Source organism: Garra rufa, chromosome 1, assembly GCF_049309525.1.
Source record: "Garra rufa chromosome 1, GarRuf1.0, whole genome shotgun sequence".
In the NCBI taxonomy this organism is placed as follows: domain Eukaryota; kingdom Metazoa; phylum Chordata; class Actinopteri; order Cypriniformes; family Cyprinidae; genus Garra; species Garra rufa.
In genome coordinates, this window is record NC_133361.1 from 11,131,388 (window position 1) to 11,143,078 (window position 11,691).

The 11,691-nt window shown below is 34.6% G+C and overlaps 1 protein-coding gene across 1 annotated transcript; it reads right to left on the reverse strand.

Moving 5' to 3' along the window:
- Window positions 1-320: 320 nt before the first annotated feature.
- Window positions 321-9,536, reverse strand: LOC141346936 (uncharacterized). The gene is made up of 3 exons (XM_073851937.1): window positions 9,225-9,536; window positions 6,893-7,846; window positions 321-1,378 (listed from the first exon to the last, which is right to left on the reverse strand). The coding sequence occupies exons 1-3, from the start codon at window positions 9,331-9,333 to the stop codon at window positions 321-323; spliced, it is 2,121 nt and encodes a 706-aa protein (XP_073708038.1). The 5' UTR covers window positions 9,334-9,536.
- Between the last annotated feature and the right edge of the window lie 2,155 nt (window positions 9,537-11,691).

The window sequence follows — 11,691 nt, forward strand, 5'->3', positions numbered from 1 at the left end:
ACACTGTATGTTTGTTTTCTAATACCAGAAGCAGAGCTCCTAGTTTGACTCGATGCTATAGAAAATAAAAAAGACAAGTCAATTCAAAAGCTTTATTGAGATATTTTTTAAACCAGAAAGTGCAATAAGCAAATATTTTCCATAGGCAAATACACTTAGCAGACAATAAACGTTGTTGATAGAATATAAAAATTAAAGACAATTCGATTCCAAAACTACATGGCAGTTTACCTTGCTTCTCTGATCCTAAATACATCATACGTGGACGAATTGAAAAAAACAACAGTTAATAAAAAGGTTAATAATAAATCTCAGCTCTCTTAAAGTGTTACAGCATCTTCAGCTTCCTGAACAAGAACGGTTTGTAAAACGCTTCTACTTTTCTTAGTGTGGATCCTCTCGTGTATTTTCAGATATCCTGACTGATTGAATCTCTTGTCACAGTGTGAACACTTGTAAGGTTTCTCTCCAGTGTGGATCCTCTCATGTTTTTTCATGTCTCCTGACTTAACAAATCTCTTCTCACAGTGTGAACACTTATAAGGTTTTTCTCCAGTGTGGATCCTCTCATGTATTTTCATGTCTCCTGACTTAACAAATCTCTTCTCACAGTGTGAACACTTGTAAGGTTTTTCTCCAGAGTGAATCCTCTCATGCAGTTTTAAATGGCTCGCTGTAGTAAAAGTCTTTTCACACTCAAAGCACATGTAGTCTTTCACACCAGTGTGTATTTTCTGATGTTCTTTCAAATGTTGTAGACATGAGAAACTCTTTCCACACAAATGACATGGATATGGCTTCTCTTTTGTATGAACTCTCAGGTGCCGCTTCAGGTGTGGAGCTCTCAAAAACACTTTGTCGCATTGATCACATGCGTACAGTTTCACTCTAGTGTGAACATTTGTGTGTGCATTAAGATTTGATAAACGTCTGAAACTCATCCCACATTGATCACAAGTAAAAGGTTTCTCTCCAGTATGAACTCTCATATGTGATGTAAGTTGTTCTTTCAGTCTGAAGCTCTTCCCGCACTGATCACAAGTGAATGGCTTCTCTCCGGTATGAACTCTTTTATGCGCTGTAAGTTGTCCTTTCAGGCTGAAACTCATCCCACATTGATCACAATTGAATGGCTTCTCACCAGTATGAACTCTCATATGTGCTGTACGTTGTCCTTTCTGGCTGAAACTCATCCCACATTGATCACAAGTAAAAGGTTTCTCACCAGTATGAACTCTCATGTGACGCTCAATGCTTGATTTACTTGATAAACTCTTTCCACACTGAGTGCAAGTGATAAATTTCTTGGCTCTTCTTTTCTTTTCGCCAGGTTTGACATGACTTTTCTCCTCAACTTCACTCAATTCTTCAATTATCTCTAAAAAAAGTAAAAATTGTTCATTTTCAGTAACTCGTAAAAAGCAAAGACATGTGGACATTAAAATGTGGGCATTAAAACCCTAATATAACAATATAAATTAGATAATTGTTATACCATAGTTTTGTCATTTTGATGCATTTTTTTAAATGATGCATCCCTGAAATATTTTCATAAATGAGATGCATTGATCTTCAAATTATTATTTTGAAACCTTCATAGGCAAAAATCTGTTTCTATAGGATGAACTATTGAATGTTCAACACACTACAGAATTATTTAACAATGCTATTGAAAATAGTACCAACATTTGTTAGCAGTGGCAAATATATATATATATATATATATATATATATATATATATAATATATATATATATATATTCTACTCTTATTAAATGAACCATTAGTTGTGTATTTATTAATTTAAGTAAAAAAAAGCCATTAAGTGCTTCTCTGCTGCCATCTACTGGTTATGGTGGTAACTTTATGTATGCATTTAATTTTAAATAACTGTTTGTTTACCACAACATGTATTTATTAAAATAACATTTAAAATTGGAAAAATGTTTGGAGTTTTAAAGCACTGTAAATAAAGCCCTGCTGTATTATTTGATGCTTCATTTATTGCAGAGCTCTAAAGATTTTTTCGTATTACAGCAAATCTAAATCTGGTTGAAGCTCTTTAACCTTCAGCACTATTAATAAAAAAGACACATAAACACCAACCTGTTTGTTCTTCTGTGTCTTTGGGATGTTTGATGCAGTGTTCTGGATCTCTCATCTTCTCTGTTTTCTTTAATAAACTCAGTCTTGGCAGATTTCAGCTCTTCCTGATGATTTGACGCTCTTCAGCACTTGTAAACTGATGGGAATATTCCAGCATTTATTAGTGAATTGCTGTGGGCGGGGCTTCACCGATGATGCGATTCTTTTGGGAGGGGCTTCATTAAAGGTGAAGCGCAGCATAGGAGGAGCTAATCTGACAGAATAAATTCAAACGTACTGAGATCGTCTAGCACACAATAAATTGTATACTATATATTCAAATATTAATAATGGTAAGAAAAATAAACACAGAAAACATAAACACAGAAATACATCTACAAATTTGTAATCAAGAAATAGCCTCAGTATGTTGACACCAAATCTCCTGTAAATTGCCACTTAAAACTCATTCCACTGAAGACATCAGCATAATAAATGAAGTGAAAACATGAGCTATTTGCATGAAATAAAGAGTCTTTTCAGCAGATGTGTTCATATTAATGGGCTGAGGCTATCAACACTCATTCAACAAGACATTCAGGATCATCAGCAGATCATCTCACTTTATTCTGAGTGTTTGCTGTTGAAAACAGATTATTTGAGCCAGGATATATGATAAAAGCCCAAGCATTAGACTGTACTGTTATTTCTCACTATAGATGAAACATATAACACAAAAACACTGTCAATAACTATCCTACAAATCCATATAGCTTAACATGTCCACTTTTGAATAACTACATTACAGTAATTAACTACATTAATTACAATAAAGTAATTATACGATTAATATTTTACAGTTTTTCATGTTTAGAAACTGACACTGATCATAAAACTTTGAAAACCAAAGAGCACCAGCAATATTTAACGTTTTCTTTTGTCAGAATATTGATCTATATTCACATTTATGAATGGATTTGAAAATACTCCAATTCTTTACTCAGTAATAACGTGAGATTTGATGCTACGCCTCTGTGTGTGCAAGACATATAAATGAAAAATAGAAGTAAACAAAAATAAAAAAGTTACTATTTCAAGCAAATAAAAATCCGCAGAGTGACCAGCAGGTGGCGCTAAATCTTTATTCAAATATGAAATATGCCGAGTCTTCTGAAGTGATTGAGCAGTTCGTTTTTTTCCCCGCACATTTACACAACAATGAGCGCTTTAAATGTACGATTATGCTTAATCAGCTGAAAATGGACGTGGTCATGTAAACGCAGTAACCCATTTTCTTTAAGTAAGATCATAAACGGTGTTAGCATAAACAGGTCGACACAGGTACTTTTCTGCCTCTGGTTTTGCACAACATGTAAACGCAATTTATATACTTTAAGACTGTTAATTAAGAATTATTCAAAACAATGACTTCTACTTCTAAGCAATTTTTTGATAAGACATCTGTATACTTATAAGTATGGCTTTCGTGTACTTTATACACCACTGGAAAAGTTTGCCGACTTTTAGGTTCAGTTTGGAGAGGGATTTTTTTTCAATATCGATTCAATAGTTTAAATGTGTATATACTGTACATATGAGGGGGGAAATATTTTGTTGAATGCCTTTTCAGCACTAGTTAAAACCTAGGTTAAAAATTAGTATTTGATATATATAAGAGTGTCGAATGAAAATTAGTTGTTTTTCCCCAAGCACAAAATGAATTTAAAACAATTTTCTCTATTTGAATATATACTTAAGTCATTGATGTACAATTATTTAGTACTATCAGCAAGCCTACACGATCACATGAACATCCACACTAGAGAGAAACCTTTTCAGTGTTCACACTGTGAAAAGAGATTCAGACGGTCAACACATCTGAAAACACACAAGAAGATCCACACAGGAGAGAAACCGTACATGTGTAATACAAATGCAAATTCAAATACAAATATACTCTTGAGTCTTGAGCTTCACATGAGAGTTCATTCTGTACAGAAACTGTTCACTTGTTATCAATGTGGGAAGAGTTTCTCACAATCAGGACATCTTAAGGATAACATGAACATCCAAACTAGAAAGAGGCTGTACTTTTGTGATCAATATCATAAAACATTTTTGAGGGCTTCAGTCCTAAAGAAACCCATGAGAGCTCATACAAAGTAGAAGCCACATTCATGTTATTTGGGTGATAAGTGTTTTTCATATATATATATATATATATATATTAATTTTGAAAGATCAGCAAATACATACTAGTATGAGAGATAGAATACAAGAAGAAGAGAGAAGCTAGTGTTAGTTTTTTTTTTTTTTTTAAAGAAAACAAGTAGAAAGTAAAATAATAGAGAATGAGTCTAAAAGGTCTAGTTTTATTAGAATAGAATTAGAATAGAGAGAGTTAGAGGGTCAAATCAAGATTGAAGAGATGTGTTTGTAGCCGATTCTTGAAGATGGCAAAGGATGAGTTGTTCAGTTTGAGTAAGGCAGGTCATTCCACCAGAAAGGTACATTTAAGGGTACAGCATTTTTTTCCTTTTGTGGAATTTATTTGCATAGTCCAAACACAAAGTTAGAAAAGGGATGATTCTTTCAAGACATAAAAAAAATCTTACTGATATCAGACTTTTGAATGGCAGCGTATATAATAAAAGTAAATAAGGACATCTTTGTGTGTGTGTGTGTGTGTGTGTGTGTGTGTGTGTGTGTGTGTACTTCTTACATTTCAGTAATTCCACTGAAATTCCTTCACTTTGCAAATAAGAGTGCAACTTGGGTTCACTTCAACAATCGTTTTAGATGGCACTTTACCTTTCAACTTGTTCATCTCTCAGAACAAATACCTATACCTCCAAAGCAGTCAGGAAGCAAGCAATATGTAACTGATATTAGTTTTAGCTTTTGAGACATCAGAATCATTTTCTCTCTCTAAAAAAAAGAGAAACATCATTTATCATCTTCATGTAAAATGCAGGTACTCAGATAGTATAGAAGCCCGTTTCCGCCAGGTCAGAAAAAAATGAATTAAAAAGTCGAAATTATGACTTACTATGTCGAAATTATGACTTTATAAGTTATAATTATGAGATACAAACTGAGATAATGATAAATGTCCCGTTTATCATTAGAACACTCCTGGAAACGGAACTTCAAAGGCGTATGTCGACTCATCTGATTCGTCAAGTAGTCATGAGATCAATGTGTTAAGTCATAATTTCGGTTTTTTTTTAAGTCATAATTTTGGATTTTTATCTCATAATTCCGATTTAAGTCATTATTATGACTTATAAAGTCATAATTTCGATCTCGTAATTATGATTTAAGTATATCATAATTTCGATTTAAGGCATGGATTTTTTTCTGACCTGGCGGAAACGGGCTTCCATAAATTAGAATGCAACTATTACCTTTGAATGAACTTAAAAGCTCCGTCTGTCTCCTCCTGGTAACATTAGTCCAGATTTAATATGTAATATGCAGCAAACACATAGGCCCGGTTTCCCAGACAGGGCTTAGACTAAGCCAGGATTAGACCATAGTTCAATTAGGACATTTAAGTAATTTTTATAAACATGCTTAGAAAAAAAACATTACTGGTGTGCATCTTGAGACAAAACAAAGGCACTGATATATTTTAAAATCAATCAGTGCAATTTTATTTCAGTTGAAACAACTCAGACTTACCTTTTAGTCTAGGACTAGGCTTAAGCCCTGTCTGCGAAACTGGGCCTTAATGTTCCCCCATTTATATCATAAACACACTATTTTTGCAGAATTGCATGTCCTAAATAAGCTTTAAATAAAGTATAGACATCAAAGCGGTCAATTCGCATTATAAAGATAACATAATTTTAATTTTATAGCTAAAACTAAGCCAAGGTTAAGCGTCTAAAAATCATACCATAAACACTGGGTTATTGCTTTACTGCAGGCTCTTCTCCAGCCCGCGCTTTCTCCTGTCATCAACATAAAGCCGCGCGCTCTCGTAATTTAAAAAATAGCAGTTATTTCTTTTCACTGACTGACTAACATTAGTTGATTTATCTCTTTAATGGATAATTACTTACAATTAATATATATATATATATATATATATATATATATATATATATATATACGAGAGTAAATATTGTTATTTCAGAGAGATTTGACACGTCTAATTGAAGAGAACGTTAACCGAAACGCTTTCGTCTACTGACCAAAAGAGGGAAGCATATCGTCGTTATTCAGTAAGAAACGAATGCAATGTTATCCTAGTTCAAGTCAAATACATTTTATTAGTTTTTAATGTCTGTAAAAATAAAATGAACATTTTTAAAATCCAGTATTTTGTTGAAGTCATGCTATTTGTTGCTTTAAAATCTGGATTATTATATAGTCTGGTACTTCTCAACATCTTATTAACGAATAAGAATCTAAGTTGATTTCAATGGTAGGTAAAAGAATGTTATTGAACACAGAAAAAATAATGTGCACATTTGAATTTAAACAGTACATTTATTTGTGAAGCAGAGTGTTACATGTACACTGAACAATTTGTTTCTTGTTCTGAGAGCTTGAACATATTTCATAGTTTTATAGATTTAAAAGGGAAAAAAGTTCACATCCTGAGAATTGACCCACATTACAAATTACGTTTGTGTACAGATGGTGAAATAATATAATCAGTACCATATATGTACCACATATTTGAACATTGAATGTGTCTTTCAATCAATGCTTGCTGCTTTTTATAGAACACGTTTATAACATTTACATTGAGTAACGAATAAACAAAACGAGCTGAAAGGCCTTTACCCCGCATGACTTGACATGTGCTTCTTAAGGTTTGTTTTACGTGTAAAACTCTTTCCACACTCAGAGCAGCTGAAAGGCTTCTCCTCAGCATGAGTTAACATGTGATTCTTCAGGATCCCTTTACATATTAAACTCTTTCCACACTGACAACAGCCGAAAGGTGTTTCTCCGTTATAAAATAACATGTGACTCTCAAGTTGTGCTTTTCGAGTGAAAGTGTCTCCACACTCAGAGCAGGTAAATGGCTTTTCTGAAGCGTGAGTTAGCAAATGATCATTAAGTTGACTTTTCTTTGTGAAACTCTTTCCACACTGAGAGCAGGTAAAAGGCTTTACCCCACCATGAATGAACATGTGATTCTTAAGGCTTGCTTTATGAGTAAATTTTTTTCCACACTCAGAGCAGGTGAAAGGCTTTTCTGAAGTGTGAGTTGCCAAATGATCCTTCAGGTGGCTTTTCTTTATGAAACTCTTTCCACACTCAGAGCAGATAAAAGGCTTTATTCCAGCATGAAGTAGCATGTGGTTCTTAAGGTTTTCGTTACACGTGAAAGTGTTTCCGCATTGAGAGCAGCTAAAAGGCTTTTGCCCACTATGCATTCTCATGTGTTTCTTAAGGTGGATTTTCAGTTTGAACGCGTTTCCACACTGAGAGCAGCTGAAAGGCTTTTTTGAACTGTGAGTAATCAAATGAGCCCTGAGGTGTCCTTTCAGTATAAAACTCTTTCCACACTCAGAGCAGCTGAAAGGCTTTATTCCAGCATGAATTTTCATGTGACTCCTCAGGCTCCCTTTCTGTGTGAAAGCATTTCCGCACTGAGAGCAGCTGAAACGCCTTTTAACGTCTGTTTTTTGATCGCTGCAACTCACTGATTTTTCTCCATCGACATCACAATCTTTCTGATCCTGATGTTTCTCTTCCACCTCATTCAGATCTTGTCTTTCTTCTTTCACTTTCTTCAGGCCTATTAAACATTAGAAAACATTAAAATGATGAAAATGAAAACATTAAAATGATGAAAATCAAAATCGGTGACCTGGCGACTGATTTGCCCCGCTGCCCCGCTTTTGTTGTTCTTAATTCATGCAAATGTCAACCTTAACATGAAAAAATTAAGTTTTTACTAAAAGTTTTTACTATACTGCTAGCACAGGTGGTGGTTCAAATACCTAATGTAAATAAATAATGTGAGGTGTCTCTAAAAGTTTTCAAAAAACATTTATTTTCTTTTTTTTAGTGCATGATTTGCCATAGTCTGGTAAGTGCTATTTTAAAAAATAAATTAATGTCTATTCCACGCTATGATCAAATGTTTTGAACAGAAACGATGCATGGGACTCAACGAAAAAGTGGAAGCGACCAGAAGAAGCAGTGAAATATAGCAACATCACTGAACTGTTCATGGCTTCAGGTGCAGGTCAGATTTATCTGTAAATACTCTAAAGAGTTTTGTCTTAACATAGTTGAGTATTAATCTGCTAGCACCTGTTAGGCGATCCATAGCACACCATTATTATCATTATTCAGAATACTGTGCTAAAGGACATCATTATCGATTGTAAAGTTACATTAAAAAAAATTAGCAGAGACAGATATTCACATGGGTTTATTGTACAGGGAGGGAGGGAACTAGAGCAAACAGCAAAACAAAAATAATCACAGTCACAGCCTAATAATTCAATGGTGTGTATTAGAAATATCAGTATTAGAAATTTAAAAAATATATACTGTAATAATTTTGACATTTAGGCACTTTAGAAAATGTGTTTTAATACACTACCAGTCAAAAGATTTTGATCCGTGAGATTGTTTTATTTATTGCATCTATTTTTGCATTTTTCCGATCCAAGCTAGACAGCAACAATAATATCGTCAAACAGCCAATTTCTATTTGGATATGTAATTTAATTTTAATTCAATTTTAACGTGCTGATTTTTATTATTATGTTGAAAATTGGTTTTCAAGGTTTGGTGAAACGAAAGTTCAGAAAACAGCATTGATCTCAAATATACGTCTTTTGCAACAGTATACGTGTCTTTATCATCACTTTTGACCTATTTAAAGTTACAATTTCTGTTATTTCTATTTCAGATAAATGCTTATCTTTGGATCTTACTATTAGTCAAAGAATCCTGATGTAACGTACTCAACTGTTTAAATAATTTGAAAACGGTTTAACAATGTATTTTTAATAGTAGGCTACTGCTCAAGCTGTTGTACCCCAAATTTTGGCCTTTTTTTGTGTGTGTGTGTGTGTGTGACCTGGATGAGTGTTTCCTGGCCTGAAATTGCACCCCAGTCCCTAACAGTAAGCACAGATGAATGAAGTTTGAATACCAACCTCTGTGTTCCTCGTGTTTTATTCTCAAAGATTCTGGTTCCTCTTGTTTTATTCTCCATGGTTCTGGTTCACTCGTGTCCTCCTCACTCTCTTCTTTAACAAACACCATCTTGACAGCAGCAGATCTCAGTTCAGATGCTTCAGTACTCCTCAAGATATTCCTGCTTGCTTCAAAACTTAGTTACGACTACGAGGATGAGAACATTACAGGCATTTATTAACCTGATTCCAATAAATTTGCAATCTAATTCTAATTACAGAAACATTTCTAACCGTTTGTTTTTAAACGAATAGTGAACGATTAAACTAATCTTCTTCCTCTGAGGTTTGATGGTGTTTGGCAGAAAACGTATGTGTTTTAGCGCCCCCCGCTGAACTGGAGTGGCGCTAAAACATACGGAGGATGGAAATAATGCTTCTACAAGGTGCACTGAATTTTTCCCGATCTGTACAAATAAATGAAATTAAACTAAACTACATAAAAAGAGATATAAATAGACTCCAATTATATTCAATCAACAGCAACAGTCTGTGTGATTGAGGATTAGAAGAGAAAAACGAGCGAAGTCAAATATATCAACACACAAGGTTCCCTAATGAATGGTTGCTATTTGCTTCCAAAACTCTTCACAAAACACACACACATCCAAACCCTCCCTGTGTGAAAAAGTGTTCACAAAGTGAAGTAGACCAAAAGATCCTCAAAAGCTATACATCATGTTGAGATCCAAAGAAATTCAGGAACAAATGAGAAAGAAAGTTAAAAAAAGGTTATAAAGCCATTTATAAAGCTTTGGGACTCCAGCGAACCACAGTGAGAGCCATTATCCACAAACAGCGAAAACATGGAACAGTGGTGAACCTTACCAGGAGTGGACGGCTGACAAAAATTACCCCAAGAGTGCAGCGATGACTCATCCACAGGGCCGTGCAGAGACCTTTAAAGGGGCAGGTGCTCAAAGTATAAAAAGGGCACCTGGAACAAGGCATTTAAGAGCCCCTCGGGTCCATCACCTCATTGTAGGCATCCAGTTACTTACGTAATAAGTAACAATGTCATTAATAAGACAAATAATGCATTATTCAAAGTTTTAATTGCATTAATGTTTAGTTCAGGACTCAAACAATAGAATTAGTCATATTTTTATCACTATAAAAGGGGAACTCTAAATAGGGCTGATGAACGGATAATTGAAAATACTGAATGTCTGGAATGATCAAATATTTAAATTAATTCATAATCGATATTTGTGATCACCTTTTGATTGGAAATACAGTCTAAATTTAATGATCATTTGAAATTGGAGTCAGATTAATACGGAGCCAGATTAAAATTAAAACTAAATCTTGAAGCGCTGTAAAAAGACCGGACATGCAAGAAACCTTCAACCAGATCGCTGGACTTCGCTTTCAGGCCACTGAATCAATCCTTTCAATCTAATTTATCTATGTTTGAAATTGTGCTTATTTCCTACACTGCAAATAGCACGGTCCACGACGGAAATGTTTCAGGGGGACCTCAAAAAGTGACGAACCCATCTGGGACCTGATTATTTATATCACTATATCACCTGATTATTTATATCACTACCACCTTTTAGTGATACTATACTATATCACTAAAAGGTGATAGTTCACCGATGCTCTGACCAACAGCCAATGAACAAATAATCAAGTCCCTGATGGGTTTGTCACTTTTGGAGGTCCCCCTGAAACATTTCCGTTGTGGACCGTGCTATTTGCAGCGCGTTTCTGAGTTTGGTTGTGTTGTGAGAATTTGCAGCGCGTTCCCGTATATGTGTTTGCGATGTTTTGCAGCGCCTAAGTTGTCAAACTGATGAAGATGTTTTCTTAATTTGCTGTTTTTTTTTTTTTTTTTTTTTTTTTTTTGCCTGTGTTTTCTAAAGTTTGCAGAGCGTTGAGCTCTCTTGGCCACTGTAAGCTCCTCACTATCAGCGCTGAAGCACAGATTGTTCGTCAGGTCAGTTTAAGTTTATTGAAACATACGTGTTGCATTACATCCCACATCCAAATATCTTTACGGATTGTGTGTAAAGCATGCACAGATTCTTGAAAAAAATTTGTGTAAATTAACCCAATCAAACAATTATGGAACAAATCATGGGACACACTTTCTTTGTATTTTCCGGAATGTGTGAAAGAGGCTGAAGTTGACGTGCCACTGGTCTTTTATATTATTGTTTTTCGGAAGCCTGTGCAATAATGTAGTTTTGACATCTCGACTTGTTTCCGTGTTGTTGTAGCTCAACAATGGCATGCATGTGATGTTGTCTGGGGTTTGGCAAAAGAAGGGTGGGACAGTGCTTGGTGCCAGAGGTGGTGACTGAAGGCGGTGACTGAGTAGATTGGACTGTTTTTATTTAAAAAAAAATTTTTTAAATGTAACGTAGCCTACTAGACATTTAAAGTGGATAATAAAAAAGTTAATCAAAGTTGTCCTAGGACA